The following is a 19,869-nucleotide window of genomic DNA, read 5'->3' on the forward strand; positions in this document are numbered from 1 at the left end:
TTTCATTTAAAAATTAATGTATTACTTATTCTTAGAATCTAGTTTGGGTTGGTTCATGGTAAAATGTAAAAAATAAAAAAAAGAGTTAAAAAAAAAAAATCAAAGGATCTTGATTAGAGTTGAAGATAGTGAAGTTAGGGTTTTGATGCCAACCAGGCGTGTAATTCACGTTTTTATGCACCCAATTTCCATACAAGAAAAGTACTTCATACACCACTGTACAAAAATACCCGAATTGCCCTCTAATTGAGACTCCATCTCTGCCGAGTTAACTCAGAAATCAAATCATTTTGTTACCTTCATTACATATAAATCAACCTGGCCGATTCAACATAATTTTACCACATTATGAGGCCAATGTTGTTTACCCACTTCTAAAGCAGGTAAACGGAACACACCGTTCGATCACTCAAAACAAATAAAAATGAAAAACCAAAGAAAGAATGAGAGTTTGTATTGATATAACCAATGGAAGTACACACAATGAATTTGAAGTCTTAACCAATAAAAATAAAGGGAGAACTCAAACGAATTACTCGAAGATCAAAACAGATAAGAAATGTATTTACATAGAAAAATTGCTTCCTCTTTTACAAAATGATAGGAATCATTGACAAATAGAAGTTCCAAATCAATAATTCTATAAAAAAACTAATGTCTGCAGTTACGATATTTTTCTTACTATAATGTGCCCGAAACAAGAAATATAGGGAAAGCAGGAAACATCGACGAGGGAAATGGAGAAAGAGCTTTCTGATAACTGCAATTCAATCCCCTTTTCATCTAAATTATAAGCATTTAGATGGAATGGGAAAATTTGTGGTTCTTACACCAAAAGAGCGAAAACCATGATCAGCTAGGCAGTTCCATGATATCAAGACATTGGGAGAGACAATTTAGTAGTATAAATGTATAATGGCAAACTCATTGATGTTTTCTTGTGAGGTTTCCAACTTAACTAGCAAGCTTGAAAGCATCAATGAAGAGACCATAAGTAAAACCCATCTTAAAATTGTTGAGTAGAGCAAGAGGAAAAGTTACCTTGGGTCGGCTATAATAAAACCTCGTTACATATTCAGTGAGAAGAACACATAAAACAGCAGCAATTACGTCGTTAACTCCTAAAGCCCCAAAAGAGAGAGAAATTGTTTGAGCCACATAAAATCCACCCAATAAAGAGATTCCTCCAAATAAAGCTCTTCGAGAAGGGCTTTTGAAGTAGTTCTTGGAGATATCTGGAACAATACGAATTATGTCAACGAGTCTCCTTGGACCTTCATTATCTTGCACGGCTCGAATACTGATAAAACCAGGTGAAGTTCTCGAAGTGAAAGCTCTATTTCTTTCACGAGGGACTTTCGTTCCAAGAGTTGAGCTGAAGTTGATGAGGTCTGGGTGTATCAGGCTCAATCCATATGCCATTGGAGAACCGTGTAGTCTGAGTTTCTTTCCTCTGAACGGAAAAGTTCTACCGTAATTATAAGACTTAAACAGGAGGAAGTAAAAACATGGATATCTGCGAAAAAAGCATATGCATTTCCGCAAGCTTTTACAAATTACAACCACAAGTCTAGATTTAAAAAATGTAATGCCCCAAGCCTCAGTAGTTATCGATATTGTCTCTGCTTTAGACACCTCAAGTCCAAACCTGCAGGTACGGGGTTTTGTTCTTGGCAAACGCTCTGCAAGCCCACACAAAAGGCCTCAACACTTACTAAGCTTTTGAGTGTTCACTTATAGCCCAAGCTCTGGACACTCTTGTGAGCGATGTGGGACTATCACGTATAACTTGGGCAATATCCATTTTACAAAGCTCAATCTCAAAATCCGGAAAATCGGCGAATGAACTGAAACTGGTAAAGGATTCACTACTTTAAAAGTAAATAAGGATTCACTTTAATCATACTTATACTATTCAACTATAACTGGTTTCCACTTTAACTATGAAGAACTTGATTTTCTGTTTTTTGAATTCAAGTTTCAGCTAGGGTTTTGGTTCTCAGTCTAATTCCAGTTTATGTACACATGTAATAAGAACTAAAAATGAAAGAATAAGAGAAACCCAGATGTAAGTAAGAGCTCTTCTTTCTTACCTGAAGAGTTGATGGATTTTACTGAACCAGAAACCTGAGAAAAAAAAAACTGAATATTTATTAGACTAAAAAACCAAAATCTAAATGAAAACCTAACTCTATAAAAAAATAATCAAAAACCAATCTCTCAAATATCATTAATTAATGAAAGAAAGAACAAAAGGAAGACCTTTTTACTGATTTCTGTGGAAAAAAAAGCCCTAATGGCTGAATACCCAATTTGATGCAAATTTGGGGGTTTTCACTCAGAAAAATTTAGAGGAATCCCATTATCTATCCCTAGATGGCTAGTTGTTGTATAGACCTAACTCGGTTGATTTGACTCATAAACTCGTCCCGATTCGATTTCATTTGAAAAACGTTAAATAGGGACAAAATCGCCATTAATCTAAATGTTCTTACTTTAAAAGAAAGAAACTTTGAGATCTCTAATCCCTCCCGAAAATTAGTAGAAGAAGAAGAACAAAATCAGGAAAATTAAGTTTTCACTTACCCATTTCATCAAATTTCATTTGATGATTTTTGGAAACAAAACTTAAAACAAAAATTAACTTCAACATTTGTGAGTTTCTTCACCCATTAACTTAATCTGGGGATTTTTTTTTTTTATGTTATTGAGGAAGATGATTTCTTCTTTCTTATGTTCTTTTTAATTGCAGAAGAGGGAATTCCCAAATATTGAAGCTTTGGAGTCTCCATAGTTGCAGAAACTAGTAATTTCCACTCCCCTTTTATTTATGCTGTTCTTATTTTGTGTTTGATTACTGATTAATTTGATTAGTAATTCTGATTTGAAGCCAATTATGTTAATTTTAAATAATGGGTCATCATCTAAATCAAGTTTTTGATTCAGTTATAGGCTTCACCTTCAAACTTAGTTCAAAATGTTGGATTGTTTTTATTCAATTAGGCCTTTTCTTAGGAAGTTTGGGGTCTAAACTTTTTGATGTTTCTACTATATCTTCTGCTTGTAGGGTTTAATTATAGGGTGAGAGATTTAAGAATCGTCCTAAAAGTTATTTGTTATCTTCATCTATGCTTGGAGGTCCTTTGATGATCTCCGCGAATAGCCCTCATCTACGACGTTCTGGTAGTAGAGCTCTTGATCTTGGTAAGAGAAAATTTGGGCTGTCTATAGGAACCAACTAGTTTATCCGTTTTTTTGTTGTAATTGCATTTGTTATAGTGAAAGTTTAATTATATTGTTTAATTCTAGGTATAAGTGATTTAGGAATCGCCGTGGACGAGTCTCTTCTGCCTCTAGTAGACTCAAGTGAAATGAAGACTGGAACTTTGCAAATGCACTCACCTGTAATAATGCCGTCACCGATTTTCTTATGGAGATTCAAGGTCAGGATTGAATTGTATATTGTTGTAACGAAATTCCAAATCTTTGGGAGGCCGAAGTGTCGTGCCCCTTATAAGACCCTTTCTTGGTGACATGTTTTAAATCCGTGAGGCCTGAAGTGCCAAAAGGGGCAGTATCCCTAGCAGCCCATGGGGCTGGCTGGCACAATCTTATAACACACAGACACACACACTGACACACATATGTGTATTTATTTATTTGTATGTATTTTCATGCAATTATCTTATAGTATCCCTTAACTTTGTTAAAGATTCATTTGGAATTGATTTTACAGGTCCTCTTGTTTCTAATCTGGGGTGTTTGTTGTTGTAAGGTCAGTTATATACCTCTTATGTGATAAAATTTACAACAACATAATAGGCAATTGTTGATACTACTCTTTGATTCGGAGGTGTGAAAAGATGGATTATGATGTATTTATTCATTTTCTGGTTGCAGCTTAGTTGGGATTCGGTTATGAGAATGAGTGTAGATTTGAGGGACCTGTTTTTGTACGAGGCATTTTTGTATTTTAATCCTCTTCTTCTTGTGGTAAGTTTACTTTTGTTCATACGGAATATGACGATCAATCTAAGCTTCATTTAGTACCATTGGATTGTTTTAATTGCTCGGATTTCGCATCATTATGTCTTCTTTTTTCAACTCCGGATGATGCAGACCATGATGGTTTGGCTTTGGGGAGTTAATCTATGGGTGTTTGCTCAATCCAGTGTGAATTATTCAAAAATATTTGACCTTGATCAAAGTCATCTCACCCACAGAGAAATATGGAGGGTAGGTCATCGCCAACTAACTCCACATGGTTTATATCATTGCTCTGTTTACTTTCATCATCCAAGATCCTCAAGAATAAACAAATTTATATATATTTATGCTTTTTATTGTGCCTCTGACATTTAAAAACACTGATTTCAGTCGACTTGTATGCTTTCGTCAGATAATACTTTATTACGAAATTTTTTACTGTTTATTTGTTTAAGACTTAATATTGATTTGTTTTCTTCTTCTATATAAATTATTCATTGGGATTTACAGTGTGCGACTTGGATGACAATCATTGTCCCAACCAGCATGACAGCATACCTTTACCTTTATTCTCATGGAGAAGTCTCGTTGGCCGCATCACAGCCAGTGTAATATCTACTTCCTTTTAATTGCATTCGATATCTGATTGACTAATAATAATATACTTCTTCAAAATATAGTTTTTTGTATGTTAACTACTACAACATTTCATGGTGAAGGACATATATGGGTCCAAGGTCTGAGAGACGATAACTTGTAAAATCATGACATTGGCATGTATAAAGTGGAGTATTTAGAAACTAGATTTAGGTTGGGTTAAGTGCTCGAACAATAGGTAAATCTGAAGAAAACTATGAAAAGAAAAACAGGTCTTTTTCAGAATTACAAATTTTATTGGGGCTCGGTATAATGGTTGTATATTGGAACATATTGGCTCATTTACTAGGTTATACAGGCGTATCTTTGGAAATACTGCAATTTGGCACGATGACATTATGCCACCTGAAGGAACTTTGTGTTGTCTTTAGTTGGAACAATCTAGTTCATGTTATAAAATTATCATCAGATGTATAATAATCACGTGCTTTACTCTTGAAGATTATGAAAACGACAATTATTAGCATCTTGTTTTCTATACCAGAAAAGTATATGTTAAGATCCTTTTTTATTGAATAAGAAAATCTCAAGTAGCATGAAGATTGTCTAAACAGTTTTCTTTTCAAATTTTTGTAGGTGCTCTTATATGCTGCTCTTGCAATGGTTCTTGTTTTCCCCTTTGATATTTTCTACTTATCATCTCGCTACTTCTTCCTGAGGACATTTTGGCGTATAGTGCTTCCATTGCAGGTAATTTCCGTACTCTTTTTAATATTCCGAGAAGCAAGAATTTTCATGTTCTCTTTTATCTTTTCAGTGCTAACTGAGTCAAAATGAACACAGGCAATAACATTTCCAGACTTTTTCTTGGCTGATATCTTCACCTCCATGTCAAAGGTATGCATCCAATTAGTCGATGTAAACACACTTCAGGAATATGAGGCATATTTCGAGTTACCCCGCATTTACTACGTCAGCTGGACAATTCCTTGAATTGGCTGGTAAAGACTGTATGGTACATGGTAGCTTGCTCGTCTTTATCTTTAGTTGTTTATGTGTCTTCTACTCTTCTTGTTGCAGGTTTTCTCGGATTTGGAGCGTTCTGTCTGCCGAATGGTTCATCGACAGGTTAGCTTTTTAAATGTTGAAATTGGTAGGTGAATTATTTAGTTAACCCATGTTGGGTACTTGAAATGAACTTTTTACAGGATTCATATTTTCCTTCTCCAACCATCTAATCAGATATGAAGACGTGTTTTAGGACCTTACTTCATCAGAGAGATAAAAGCATGCAAAACAACAAAAATATTAGATTCCTTTATCAAATTATTCAGAAAATTCTTTAGGATGTAGTTGGTTGTGCCTAGTTGGCACTCCTTTAGGACTTGGCCAGGAACATTCTTATATTGCTTCCTTATTTTTAGCTTTCATTCGATCAAACTTAATGTAATTATTTGCAGGTCGCTACTATTGCATGGTTTGAAGCTGACTCCATATGTGGTAGTCATTCAGTTGCAATTCCTTTGGTGTTGGTTTTCCCATACATTTGTCGTTTTTTCCAATGCCTTCGGCAATACAAGGATACTAGAGAAAAGACAAGTCTTTTTAATGGTAAGATCCTATTTTTACAATTTCTTTTTCTTCTCAGCTTTGTGTTATTGTTTTGCAGAGAGATTGTGCACATTAGTTGATGTAGCACTCACCGAAGACTAAAACTAACCAACATCTATAGCTGGGAAGCAATAAATTTAGTGAATATGATAGTAAAGTAATACGAAAAATAACTCAGCGACTTGCTTTTTTTTGGTCATTATTTAGTTGCCGATTACAAATTGGTAATTCAAACACCTCTAAAGCCCTCACGGCTAGTAGACCAGTGCAAGGTAAGCCCAGTCAGATGCTCTCGTGGGCCTTCTATGCCCCATTGCCCCTCCACCTATATTTGTCCATTATTCTCAACACTAGTAATTAGTCTGATTACTTATTATTCATATATATATATATATATATATATATATATATATATATATATATAATATACATATCTATTTATCTATAATTACCTTTTTTGCTTATAATTATTATGAGCGGATCCTGGAAATTGAGGAGCTTCTTTTTTCATTATATATCAAGATTATGCAGTTTGTATCACATTACAAAATATTCTCCAGATTCTTCAATCTTCCTGTTGTTAGTTTTTATATTTGGTATTAATGGCTCATTTTAGCGATCACATATTATAAAAACATTCTCTAAATTCTTCAATCTTCCTCTTATTTGGTTATGTCATTTGGTATTAATAGCTAATTTTAATGATCACTAAAATGAAATCATCAATGAGAATCAGCAACAAAAATTGATAATGCCATGTTTTCCATTTTCTTCTGTTCCATATAACGACTATGATAGAAGTATCATATCGTATATTCTACATTACCAATTTTTTGAATGAAAATAAATAAATGATAATGCCATTCTATTCTATTTTTTTCAACTTTCCTTAAATTTAATTGTGGGTTCAGTTAAATCCAGCATTCTTTGATGAAGAAATATTGCTCAGTTGTTCTTTTTTGATTGTGTGTTTCGGAATCTACTCATTCAGTTTTTTTTTAATGACACTTTTCTGGCAATTGTTCTATCTCAGTAATTATATTTTTCACTTGCTCCAGCTTTAAAATATTCGACGGCTATCCCGGTGATTTTCCTTTCAGCCCTTAAATATCATGTCTTACCTGATAACTGGACATTATATTATCGCCCTCTTTGGCTCTTTTCAAGTGTTGTAAACTCTCTATATTCATTTTATTGGGATATAACTCGAGATTGGGACTTAAGGTATGAAGAACTTTTTTTCACCTTCAATGCAATTTATTTTTCTCTCGTCTTTATCTGTTAGTGGCACATGAAGTCGTGTGCGTTGAGTCCCCCTAGTGGCCCTTCTCTCAAAGGCGTAAAACTATAGTTTTGGAATTTCCTTGTTTTATTAGGAGCCACAATGAGATAAAAGTGTCCTCATTTGTTAGTATCAAGATTGTACCCTTCTAACTTGAAAGTTAAAAAATCAATTGGCTTAGAGTTGGAAACTAACATAGTTTGTATGAGAGTTAGGCCTGTAAATGATACGTCAATTCATCACATGAACCCGATGTCCCAAGGAAAAATTATAAAATATTAACAAGTGCCCGGTTCAAGTGAGTGGTACATGAGAGGGCGTGTTGAGAATATTCCTAAATGGACCAACACTACCTTGGGAGTTGCATGTAGAACGAATTAAGGGCCATTCCAACTCATAACCGATTTGTTTTGAGTTGGAAACCCACAATGATGTATTTCACGCTCACATCCATCCCTCATTACGGACTGGGCCAGTTCTAGTTTAAGTCCTACTACTCTGAAAATCGTTAAAAGGTAGAATATGTCATGCCTGTGCTCAATTTTTGTTTCAGTACCCCAACTCGGATTTTCAAGTTCAGAAACCCAAGTCTCTTATCGAACTTGTTACATGGACAGCAATGGGTAAGCTTTTACTCTATTATTATCGCTTCTCAGGCAAAAAACGTGAATTTTGTTGTTTAATAAGTAAAGTATGGATATTTATTTGCAGGTTTATTATTGGTTAGTAGGAAGCAACCTCATTCTACGTTGCACATGGACATACAAACTATCCGCCCATCTCCGTCATAACTACATTACTGTATTCACAATTACCGCCTTGGAGATGTTAAGACGATTTCAGTGGGTTTTTTTCCGAGTAGAAAACGAATCAAACAAAATGGCACTTAAACAAAACTCACAGCTTTCCATGATTGACACACCAAAGGAAGAAGAAAGATTACTCGGCTCAACCAACCACGATGTATAGATTGCCTCACTTCGGTACGTTCCTTATAATAGTGTTTCATTTGAGAATCGTTGTTTTCTTCTTACGTACCTTTTGTCTATGCTTAAAGCGATTCATGTGCATAAAGAAATTGGTTTCTTTATTATGCAACACCAATCCCATTACCAACCATATTGTCCTTCATTTAGGCACCACGCCCCGAGGCCGACTCCAGTCTAGTTCCACGTTTTACAAGTTTTTCCTTGGCATGGGCCTACCCTAAAAACCACTCCAAGCTTTTGCATCTGACCAATCTAGGCGCCAAACTCATCCAGTAGGCCTAGCCGTTACCTACCAGTAAAACTAGGTGTTGTATTATAACCCATGTTTGGAAGGTATTCGCGAGCAATGTGGGACTCAGTGCCTTGCACATGAAACTTCCATTTTGCATCACTTTATTTTTCCCTGAGTTATCATCTCATGCTCATGTCAGTATTTTGATAATACTACTTCCTGGCAATTTTACAGCAGTAAACTTCGCGATTGAAGTGGGGCAGTCACCATTGGAGCTTATCGTGCCGGAAATATTGGAACATTTCGCGATGACTTTACTACTGTGATCATGCAGGTTGGATGAAATAATTCACGAGTTCATCATGTGATGGCAACAAGAATCTTAAGTTCATGAGGGTGGAGTTACTGACAGACCATTTTGGACGGCTGAGTTGCCCAAGGATGATAATAGTAGCAGGTCGGAAACGTTCTAAATATACTGGGTGCACGATCGGTAATTGGGTTTGGTTATGATTGTCGAATAATAAGTCGTTATTTTTTTGTTTGAATAGGGTTTTCAGAGGCACTCCTCTGTAAAACTGCTCTCTTATAAATTTTGAAACATTTCGATTGAACACATTCCCCCGATTACATATTCGAGGTCATATATTTGATATAAGTTTTTGTTATGATCAGTTTGGCTTGAATAAATTTGCTTAATTTATATTTCCATGGTTCAGTTTACATTTCTTCTTGTTCAGATGGTAATTGTTATTTGTCTTGAATGGTAAAATTGATGGGATTCTAGGCAGGCAGGCATCTCTTCAGTTTCAGTCCATCTCTTAGGGTTGCATAGGCTAGGGCTTGTTCTAACTGTCCAAACCTAAACCCTTTATGTCATAAATTCTTCTCTCCCTCCTCCCTCTGATTTCTTCTTCTTCCCTAATTTCTTGTTTGAAGTAGCTTCTGAGACAATCTTCTTGTCCTGTGATCTTTCTCTGGCTCTTTGCGCTTTTGGTGATGAAGAAGCCTTTGCAGTGACCTCCATTCCTCTTTTTAGGTAATATTTTACAAATCTAAATTCTTTTGTTCAGGTTTCAGACTCGTTCCAGTCCGTTTGGTCACGGGGAGCTGAGTCCGTTTGTAAAAAGACTTACTTCGACCGTCTTTCATGAGTTCCTTTTGGACTGACTTGTCTGAACTGAATACGCTCCAAACGGATTGGTCGGTCTGAATTCTTTCGGAGGAGATAGTCCGTGTTTGTTGAAGTTACTTCAGACCATCTCTGGCCAGTGACCCTTCAGAATGTCTCCTCCAATTGCTATTGGAATGTTTGATCCGAGAAGTAAGTTTACGTTAAATTATCATAGTTATTGTTATTAGTTATGTTTCTTTTTCCACCCTAGGTTATATGTGAGCCATGGATAAACGCGTGTATCCTATCGGGAGTGAGAGGACTCGTAGAGTTCAGTGTCGAATGGCAGGTGACGAAATTGGAACTTGTGAAAGAATTGAGTCGGGGTATGCCCAAAATAAGTTAGTGACTTCATGCATGTCTTCATTCCTCGAAAATGATAAACAAAATTGTGTATAGCTAACAACTTGATCAATTGTTGTATTGCACTTCTTGATTCAAACTATGTATCTCAAACTACATATTGTATACTTCACAACTCAACCTATTAGTTTTGCAACAAAAAAAACAACCTATTAGTATATGCATGGCCGAGAAGAGGTTTTGCTAACTCGTGTTATGAATTCCAGACACAACTACCACCTTCACCCACCACCCGGTATCCCTTTTGAGATTGAATGGACACTTAAACTTTTTTGTGCTACTTTTCATTTTTTTTGGTGTGTGGATTTCGTACGCACCACTTCTTTAACAAATTAGTTGTAATTTCGGTTTATTCACACTTTTTTTAAGCGAAGGTTTGTCTATCAAAATCACAAACTTATGCATTCTTCCAATTTTCTTAACCAATCGACTAGCCTGTCTCGAGATTCAAACACATTCAGTCACAAAATGCCCCGACATCCATACCAACTCTTTGCTCCTAATTTGCATCTACATTGTCATTTGAAAAATTTGGTTGACAGATGTTTTCTCAGCTGCAGTGAGAGGAACCTTCATTGAAAAAATGGGAATGTACTCTACTTCGGCATATGCCACTCACAAGCAAGGTTTTAAAATCTGCTTTTACACCTCAAGGCAGTTTGTTCTCACAAGGCGAGGGGGTGCCTCGAGGCGCACCTCAATCTGTAAAATTTGAAATTCTTTTTGCTAAAGACAACGACGTCATCAATTATATAAAAGCGTAACATAACAAGTTTTTCTACATTTTTTGGTTGAAAAACAAATTTTTCTACTTTACTACCATAGTACAAAGTCTGAAGTGTTGCATGTATTGACCAAAGTCCGTCATCAGGAGCGCCCCTAGAAATCCACGATTAACGGGCCTACACAGTGACCACACCCATAAATTAATGACTAATGGACTCGGGCCATCTACTTTGGACACCCGAAGCAATAGCAAAGCACGCATTTAACTCTCACCATAAATACGGATATGGTAACCCCCCCAATTGATTTATTTGAGATAATTTCATCTTGAATGACTGTAACGTCTCCTTAACGGATATACGAAGGGAGGAACGTATCCTCAATGAATATACAGAGGGAGATCTGTTGAGGAGGGGACAACCGCCTTCTGAGAAGAAGATGATATGAATCATTTGATCATCAAGCACGCATTTAACTCTCACCATAAATACGGATATGGTAACCCCCCCAATTGATTTATTTGAGATAATTTCATCTTGAATGACTGTAACGTCTCCTTAACGGATATACGAAGGGAGGAACGTATCCTCAATGAATATACAGAGGGAGATCTGTTGAGGAGGGGACAACCGCCTTCTGAGAAGAAGATGATATGAATCATTTGATATCGCCAAACACATCGAATTATCACCTAATACATCCAATTCTCGGGCAATCAACCTACTACGTACTTTCGCTTTCTCGATCGTCCAAACCTCTTGCGAGCAATCTACGACTGCTACTATTTTTCTCTTTAGACGATCAGACAACCACTTTATTAAGGAAGGGTGACCTATCTTTCTCTCTTTGGACACCAGGCGACCACTTTATCAAGGAAAGGCGACTTATCTTTCCTTCTATGGACGACCAGGTGACTACTTATGAAGAAGGGTTGACGACCCATCCTTCTCTTTCTCCTGACGACTACATTATAAAGGAGGCAAGCTACTTTATCTCTCCTAAGAGACTGCCCGCTTTAGCTAGAAGGTCCGACTCCTTTATCGTCCACGTGATTTCCTATACAAGGTCGACCCTTCACTAAGGAAGGTGTTCCGTTTTATTTACGGTACATACCACTGAAAGAGGCAGACCACACTAGGGTTGTCTTACTCAACGACATACCTCACAAGGGCTGCCTCATCAAACGACAAACCTTATAAACTGTCTTATTCTCTCTCCAAGCAAGTCACTCTATTTGTAGAGATCGAGCTCCGACCACTCTACAAGTCGTGCCATACTCGTGACCGTCTCCCTCGACGGTAACATTCCAGGGATATCATTCACGTGTCTATTACTTTTCTCACAAGTTTACTGAGCTGACCGTCGGAGTATCTTTGGCCGACACCATCCCGGTGTCCCCCAAAGACCTTACGGTTACATTTGTTTCGTTTCTTGTAACAGGTTAAGCCCAAAGACGTCCTCGATGTCCATAAAAATAAACAGGTGAAGGTCTGACTTCCGGTCAACGACCCGGTCCTCTTGACTTCTTGACTCGCGCCTATAGATGCTAGGGGTCAACTGAAATTGACTAAGGTCAATCTATTCTCTACGGCGCTAATAACAATTTAGGCAGGCGCCTATAGCCGGACCCATATTGGCAATCAGCCCTATTTTTTAGTCAACTCAAAACCAGTTCCAAAAACCATGGGTGGTCTCTAATTGGATTTGGCCCCACCCAATTATCTTCCAATCTTTTTTTTGATGAGATAATTCTCTTCCAATCTAAATGTCATAAATTCACTTCCCATAAATGAGAAAAACAAAACCCTAAAGATATCTTGTATTCAGTGTACATAAGGTGCATCATCCTAATTAGAAGAATACAATCTGAACGGTTCTAATTAGTCTTTAGGTGGGACCAATGTGAGTTTGTGGGCCAATAGTATCAAAACTGTGTACTGAGAAAAAAAAACAGGGCCTGGTTTTTTGTGATTCTCCAATCCAAAAGTATTTGTACACGCTTCATTATATGGCTCTGTTTTTAGATACTTGTAAGAAAAGTTAGATAGAGAAAATTTAGAGAGAGAAAACACTAACTAGATAGAACCAATTGAAGATCTTTGAAGAAGTCAAATCCTTGAATTAAATGAAGATTATGTGTGTAAATCTTAGTAGTAGGGTAATTGATATATTGTGTTAATGACTCTTTATAGTAACTTTTTAAACTAAAGATTCTCTATTTTGCCTAGTGTTATTAGGATCAAACATTTGTTGCAACTCTTTAATTGAGATGGTTTAAAGATACTTAGACTAACATAATCATAATATATCAAAGAGAAGATAATTTAGGATAAAAATGTTACTGTAATCATAACTAAATTGGATATAGTGTAAAACCAAATGCAATGTGGAATCTTGAATATTTTTATCGGACAAAATCACATTTTAATTCTTTTTCCTTTTGTTTACAAAATTTATTCGTGTTTTACCGAACTTTTATTGTCGTATCTGAAATTTTTAACCTCTGCTTACACGTGCATATATTACCATATAACGACACAAGAAGTATGGTGCAAAATGATTGTAGAGCACAACAAACGTATCGCAGCTTGTTTTCGAACCTTCCTAAGTTTTTCACATGAAATAACGAAAAGCCTAAATCCTCTTTCCTTTTCTAGTTATCTTTTTTTTTCTAATAAAACGCGTGTGCATATATTACATATTTATATGTTATTAGCTAAGTGCATTCATTATCTACTTTCACAATGGCCTAACTAGTTAAATCTCAAACCACTTTACCACTTAAATTAGCCAAAATAACAAAAGCAATCAACAATTAGTAAAAAAGGGAAGCCATTAAATTCCAAAATAAAAAGTGAGACTACAAAGATTATGTGTGAAAGCTCACTATCCCACTCTTTTAGGGATTCTCTCCTTTTTCACCTTTTTCTCTATCTCACCACTATAAATAGAGGTGCTAATGGTTGATGAAACAGTGTCTCATTTCTAGCTTTCTTCTTCTTAAACTCTGAAAGAAAACTACCATCTTCATTTTTCTCCAAGTTAGGTTTAGCCATGGATATTAATGAAAAAATAGCTTCATACCCAGGACCGAATGGAAGTTCTAGTGAATTTCCTGGTGCGGGTGTTCGTGTTTTAGTTGTTGACGATGATATGACTTGTCTCTATCTGATGGGGATGAAGCTCAAGATTTCCCTCTATGAAGGTATATACTATGTTAGATTTTGTATTCATTTCGGAATGTTGCATTTTGGGGAGATTGGACTTTAACCTCCAACCTCCTCGTTTTAATCTGTTTATCAAGTTGATTTTGACTAACTCAGCGCCTGTCAGCAATTTCATTCTGCTGCATGCGTCATTGTTTACTTTCATTTTTTGTTTTGTTTAGGTGGTATATTTATTGGACAGTGAGCTTGAAACACACTGTCTCTTGATAATAATGAGTTTATCAAGTTGGCTGTGACAAACTCAACTCACTAGCTAATGGTTTACCCTTGCGGCCCTGCCTGTTATTTTGGTTAAATGAGAGGAGGATTTGTAGTAAATCATCACTTCATGTCTTCATTGATCTTGTTTCTTGTCTATGTAATGTTCTGGATTTCTTTAGTTGCATGCCCCCTAGCTCTCTCCCTATCTGACCTGTATCATATTTATAACATGCATGGTGGGTGTTTTCGAAAACAAAACAAAAATATTTTTCGGGGAAACAAGACTATTTGGGTAGAAAAATATGATTTTCCCTCATTTTTTTCCGGTCTTCTTCTCCTCTTTCGTCCCATCACGGACGACCGGCGGGCGACCACCGCCAGAATTATTTTTATATATTGCCCTTCTCATCTTCATCGATCTCTCTATCTTTCTCTCTCTTCTGTTGTCTCTCTCTCTCTCTCCATGCATGCCTCTCTCTAAATTCTGACGAAGGGGAGGGCCTTTTGTTTGGATCTAGGGGTTCCATATCCAGCCAAAGGTTGCTTCAACTAGATCTGGGGGTCTCAGATCCAAACGAGGGTTGCTTCTGCTGGATCTGGGGGTTCTAGATTTGGAAGAAGGTTGCTTCGATAGTATATGGAACCCCCAAATCCAAGACAAAGGGGCGATTTCCTTTGCTCAAACAAAAGAGGAGATAAGAGAGGGGGGAAGGAAGATAAGGGACAAGAGGAGGGGATAAGAGAGAGAAAAAGAAGATGAGGAGAGAAGAAAGTGGTGATAGCTCTGCCAGAGTTGGTGGCGATGCCAGAGTTCATGGTGGCGCCAGAGTTGCTAGTGGTGGTGAGAAGGGGACAAGAGGGAAGAAAAAGACTAACCAAACGTATACTAAGGGTGGTGAGTGTTTGAGGAAATTAACGAAAGGAAACAATTCAACCCAAAAATTTATATATACTCCGAAAAATCTGTGTTTCCTCAAAGAGGCGGCCTATTACATAAGTATTCTTAATTTCTTCTTCTTCGGGCTACTGCATTGTGAACCCCTAATCATCCAGGTGATTAATTTTGTTACGTGTTATTAAGATATCGGGTAAGAGTTAATAAATAACTTCAGTGACACAGAAGAAGCCGCGTTGTATGTCTCATTAGCGAGGCATTGCGCGAATATTCTTAGGGTTTTCACTTTAAGGAAACCTATTATTGTAAAAAAATATTCTTAGAATCCCATGCATATACTATTGAAAATAAATTGCCCTTAATGAATAACTAATGTCACATCGGACTTACTTAAGGCGTTAAGGCACATCAAATGCAGGGAGATAATGTCACACTACAACGATCGAGATCCATGTTATGTTACCCAATAATGATTCTCTTTGTTATAATCTATAAAATGTGAAGTACTTTGATAAAACAAGTTAATGAAATCATATCTCACTTATGGTAATCAATGTTATAATTAGGTAGCTTATAAAATGATTTTGATCTTGTGTCTTTACAACTTTCAGTGAGGGCTGTTCCCGGAGGAAATGAAGCTTTAGAAGTGCTGAGGGAAACAAGAGGTGGATTTGATGTTGTCGTGACTGATATTCACATGCCAGGAATGGATGGCTTTGATCTCATGGATCGCATTCACCAGGAATTCAATCTGCCTGTCGTTTGTAAGTCCAGTTAGAAATTAAGTTAAACCTTCCTTCTTAGTTTGTTAAATGTGGCTTAGGAATAAATTTCTCATACATTTAATGAAAATAAATATTTGGGGACGAGTAATACCGTCGCCTGTTAACTTGTTATTCGCGACAGCCTAGACCTGCCACATTATTTGTCACCAAAGATGACAGTTTATGTCGTTACTTATTTTCTTACTGATTATCTTTGTTGGTAAGATTTTATGAAGTAAATATCTTGAATACTAAACTGAAGATTGCTCTTTGATGGAATACAGTGATTACTGGAGATACCAGTACGGAAATTGCAGACAAAGGAGTCCAATGTGGGGCTAGTTTATATCTCACGAAGCCTGTCACCCTTCATGATGTTAGAACTATATGGCAACATGCTCTTAAGAATAAGAGTGGTGGAACAATCGAAAAAAGTTCTGTGCAAATTTCACCACTGGAAGAGGTAATGAAAGAAGGGAATAATAGTGGATCACCACCGCCTTCCGAACATCAAGTGATGAGCTCAAGGGTGAAAATTTGTAAGAGGAGTAAGGAAGAGAAGGGGAAGAATCGTAAAGAACGAAGGCAACTAAAACCTGCAGTTGGCAAACCAAAGAAAAAAAGGGTGGTTTGGACTGACAGGCTACACAACCTGTTCTTGGAAGCAGTTGAAAAAATAGGGTTTGATTGTAAGAAATACATAATCACTGTTTTTTTAGTCCATTATATATGTGAAACTAATCTTATTATTTTCTTCAATTCTTACATGGTTTTTAATATCTAACCCTAACTTTTTTCTTGTGGTGATAAACTAGATGTGGTGCCGAAAAAGATTTTCAATTTTATGAGGGTCCCTGGACTAACAAGAGAAAACATTGCAAGTCATTTGCAGGTTAATTTGTTAAGTTATCCATATTGGGTTCTTGTTTATTTCTTTACACATTATCGATCATTATCTAATTTTCTTTTTGATATATATATATATTTGCAGAAATTTCGTAAGTTCTTGAAAAAACACAAAGTTGACGAAGAATACCTTAACCTTACTACAGCGCCTTCAGCATACCAAGCCTTTGTTACGTCTGAAGCTGCTTCAGATCATCCTTCGTATTTGACGAATGCCCATCAATCAGTTCCGGGATTCTCCGTATCATCCCAACAAGGTTTGCTGATACGATTCCTACTATAATTTGGAAATAACGTTCGATCACGTTTTTTGTTTTTCTAGTATTTGGGTATTTCATTCTAATGTCTTTCAATGCATCCATCAGGGGGCTATAATACAACCCAAGTTCAGTCTGGACAAGCTCTTCAACAACAGAACATGATTGATAACAACTTCGGTCTGGAATTTTCATCTGAATATGTTAGGAGGCATATGTTGATTAAAAGATCGACAAGTGGTAGGGGTGTTATGCAGATGGTTCACGAAGAAAATTTGGCAAGAAATGAAAGGATTTATGGCAGAGGACGTATTGATTATAATGCTAATTCTGGTATAGGAAATATGAGATCATCATTTGTTCCTCAATATCCTGTCATCGGTTCATCACGTCCTATAAACCAAAGTGGTGGGGTTGTAACTACAAGCCAACTCTTACCGCCAACGTTTGGTAATCTAGCTGTACCAGAATATGGTTCCATTCAAACACCAAATATGCCACCAAGAGTACAGGAATTTTCATCAGCACTGCAGAATGGAGGATACCAATTTGTTCAACAACCAAGGTTTCCAACACTTCCATCAGCAATGCAGAATGAAGGGTATCAATTTGCACAAAACCCTAGCTTTCAAGTACCCTTGGCACCATCTGTGCATGAATATGCACCACCTATGCAGAATGGAGGGTATGAATCAGTACAAAACCCTAGCTTTCAAATGCAATTGGCACAAGCAGTGCAAGAATATGAACAACCTATGCAGAATGGAGGTTACGAGTCAGTACAAAACCCTAGCTTTCAAACACCATTGGCACCACTAGTGCAGGATTGTGCGCCACCTATGCAGAATGGAGGGTATGAATCAGTACAAAACCCTAGTATTCAAGCACCATTGGCACCACTAGTGCAGAATGGAGGGTACCAAGTTGTACCAGAGACTAGTATTCGTACACCAGTGCTGACACCACCACCGCCAGTGGAAGCTGCAGCAAAAGAGCAAAATGGATGGAATGAGTTTGAGAGTCTGTTTAATGTAGAAAGCTTTGGTCCTATTGCAGCACTGAACTCAAACGACCTAGTATTCAATGAAGACGACTTAAGCACTTCATTTATGGAAGCTCTGGAGCAGATTGGTGATAAGGCATGACTCATACTTACATTCTTTAATTTAAACTTATTAGCTATACTTATAAGGTTTTTAAAAAAATATTTTTGTGAATTAATGCAGAATGGATATGGAGAGTTTGATGCAAACTTTGATATGAGCGAACTTATGCAAGCTAACAATGACAATGCGCAGCCGTGAGTTTCATCAAGACGATCGATCGACAGGTCATTAATAGATGGGAGGATGGAGGAGCTTATATTCGATCGATCGGGCTATGTTATGGAAATCAGCAGCGGATAACTAGTTTATTTTCATATAGAAACTTAATATCGAACTTTCTATGTAGTTGCATATTTCTTGTTTTAGTACCTATCTTTAAGTATTTAGTTGTTTAATTTGAATGAGACTGTGAAGAGAACTAGTATGTAAATAGTTTTGGAATATTGGTGAAAAAAAGCTTAGTGCAGGAGTTCTTTCATGTTGGGGAATCTCTACAAAGACGGAAACAATGCTAAAGGTAAATGATCCGAGAAGAAAGCGGGGAAGTGGGTCGGAACTTGGGCGTGAGAAGAAGGGGATTCATAGTTGCTGAAAATTATGAGAAATATAACCCCATTAGAGAAATGGAGAGTGATTTGAATGGAAAGAAGTACTAATCGTCAAGGAAAATTGGACTAGGACAACAAAGAAGCGAAACCAGACATTGGAAGGACAACAAAAGATTTAGCATTGAAATTCGAAGTTCTGATAGTTGAGGGGAGAATGTCTCTTGTTTGTGTTTTGGATTGTTTGTTGATATTTTATTTCACTATCCCCCCCTCTTTGTTAAGGTCGTTTATCGGTCTCACTTTTCTGTACTAGGGTGCTATGCATATCGGCACCGTTCCCCTTTTAATGAATTCTATTTCGCCTTTCCAAAAATTGTCTTTAGTAAATTTACCAGTCTGAAGGTGCATAAATTTATCCCATCAAAGGCGTCATTTCTTCTCTGGACTATTATGTTAGATGGTGTCCCGACCATGGATATGATGATAAAAAGAGGATCCACTATGCCAAACGGATGTTCTCTGTGTAAGTTAAACTGTGAAACCTCTTCTCACCTTTTTCTCCTTTGCCCATTCACATCTAAAGTATGGGTCGGGTTTGTTAGTGCTGAAAACAAGATGCCCAAATTAGGGCAACTGTTCTGTTTAAATAGAGGAAGAAGTAACGGAATTACAAATGAGTCCACATGAGTGCAGAACCTACTAGTAAGTCCCTAACATAACACAATATGAAAAAGACACCCTCAACTAACTAGTTTGTTTACATTAACACCCCCCCTCAAGCCGAACGGCCATTAACGAGTGAGAGCTTGAACTTCAACTCAGTAAACCTTGGTGATGGCAATCCTTTGGTGAAGATGTCTGCAACTTGAGATTCTCCTGGAAGGTAGTGTACTCTGATATTACCAGCTTTAACTTGTTCTCGAACAAAGAAGAAATCAATGGCAGCATGCTTGGTTTTCTAGTGTAGAATAGGATTTAGAGAGAGATAGGTGGTGCTGATGTTA

General features: G+C 36.9%; 3 protein-coding genes across 4 annotated transcripts; 2 read left to right on the forward strand and 1 right to left on the reverse strand.

Annotated features, from left to right (window-relative positions):
• Window positions 1-551: 551 nt before the first annotated feature.
• On the reverse strand, window positions 552-2,362 carry NPQ6 (YCF20-like protein (DUF565)). The gene is made up of 3 exons (XM_086647495.1): window positions 2,263-2,362; window positions 2,094-2,127; window positions 552-1,453 (listed from the first exon to the last, which is right to left on the reverse strand). The coding sequence occupies exon 3, from the start codon at window positions 1,420-1,422 to the stop codon at window positions 955-957; it is 468 nt and encodes a 155-aa protein (XP_086503621.1). The 5' UTR covers window positions 1,423-1,453; window positions 2,094-2,127; window positions 2,263-2,362; the 3' UTR covers window positions 552-954.
• Window positions 2,180-9,401, forward strand: LOC147535225 (uncharacterized). Of its 2 annotated transcripts, none has more exons than XM_086647493.1 (16): window positions 2,180-2,655; window positions 2,753-2,806; window positions 3,068-3,204; window positions 3,310-3,443; window positions 3,737-3,775; window positions 3,901-3,993; window positions 4,120-4,236; window positions 4,498-4,593; window positions 5,221-5,334; window positions 5,428-5,481; window positions 5,665-5,712; window positions 6,045-6,195; window positions 7,254-7,419; window positions 8,031-8,100; window positions 8,189-8,460; window positions 8,933-9,401. In XM_086647493.1, exons 3-15 carry the CDS (start codon window positions 3,129-3,131, stop codon window positions 8,444-8,446), a joined length of 1,416 nt encoding a protein of 471 aa, XP_086503619.1. In that variant the 5' UTR covers window positions 2,180-2,655; window positions 2,753-2,806; window positions 3,068-3,128; the 3' UTR covers window positions 8,447-8,460; window positions 8,933-9,401. The 2 variants fall into 2 exon arrangements, with proteins under 2 accessions (XP_086503619.1, XP_086503620.1); XM_086647494.1 differs by having other exon boundaries at window positions 2,479-2,655; window positions 8,936-9,401.
• A 4,453-nt stretch (window positions 9,402-13,854) lies between these two features.
• Window positions 13,855-18,795, forward strand: LOC147535226 (uncharacterized). Its single transcript, XM_086648502.1, has 7 exons — window positions 13,855-14,166; window positions 15,896-16,048; window positions 16,333-16,737; window positions 16,864-16,940; window positions 17,040-17,211; window positions 17,320-18,350; window positions 18,438-18,795. The coding sequence occupies exons 1-7, from the start codon at window positions 14,016-14,018 to the stop codon at window positions 18,513-18,515; spliced, it is 2,067 nt and encodes a 688-aa protein (XP_086504628.1). The 5' UTR covers window positions 13,855-14,015; the 3' UTR covers window positions 18,516-18,795.
• The last annotated feature ends 1,074 nt before the right edge of the window (window positions 18,796-19,869 follow it).

This window comes from Eschscholzia californica, unplaced genomic scaffold (genome assembly GCF_041429995.1).
Source record: "Eschscholzia californica isolate CP2 unplaced genomic scaffold, dmEscCali1.0.p SCAF_6, whole genome shotgun sequence".
NCBI lineage: Eukaryota > Viridiplantae > Streptophyta > Magnoliopsida > Ranunculales > Papaveraceae > Eschscholzia > Eschscholzia californica.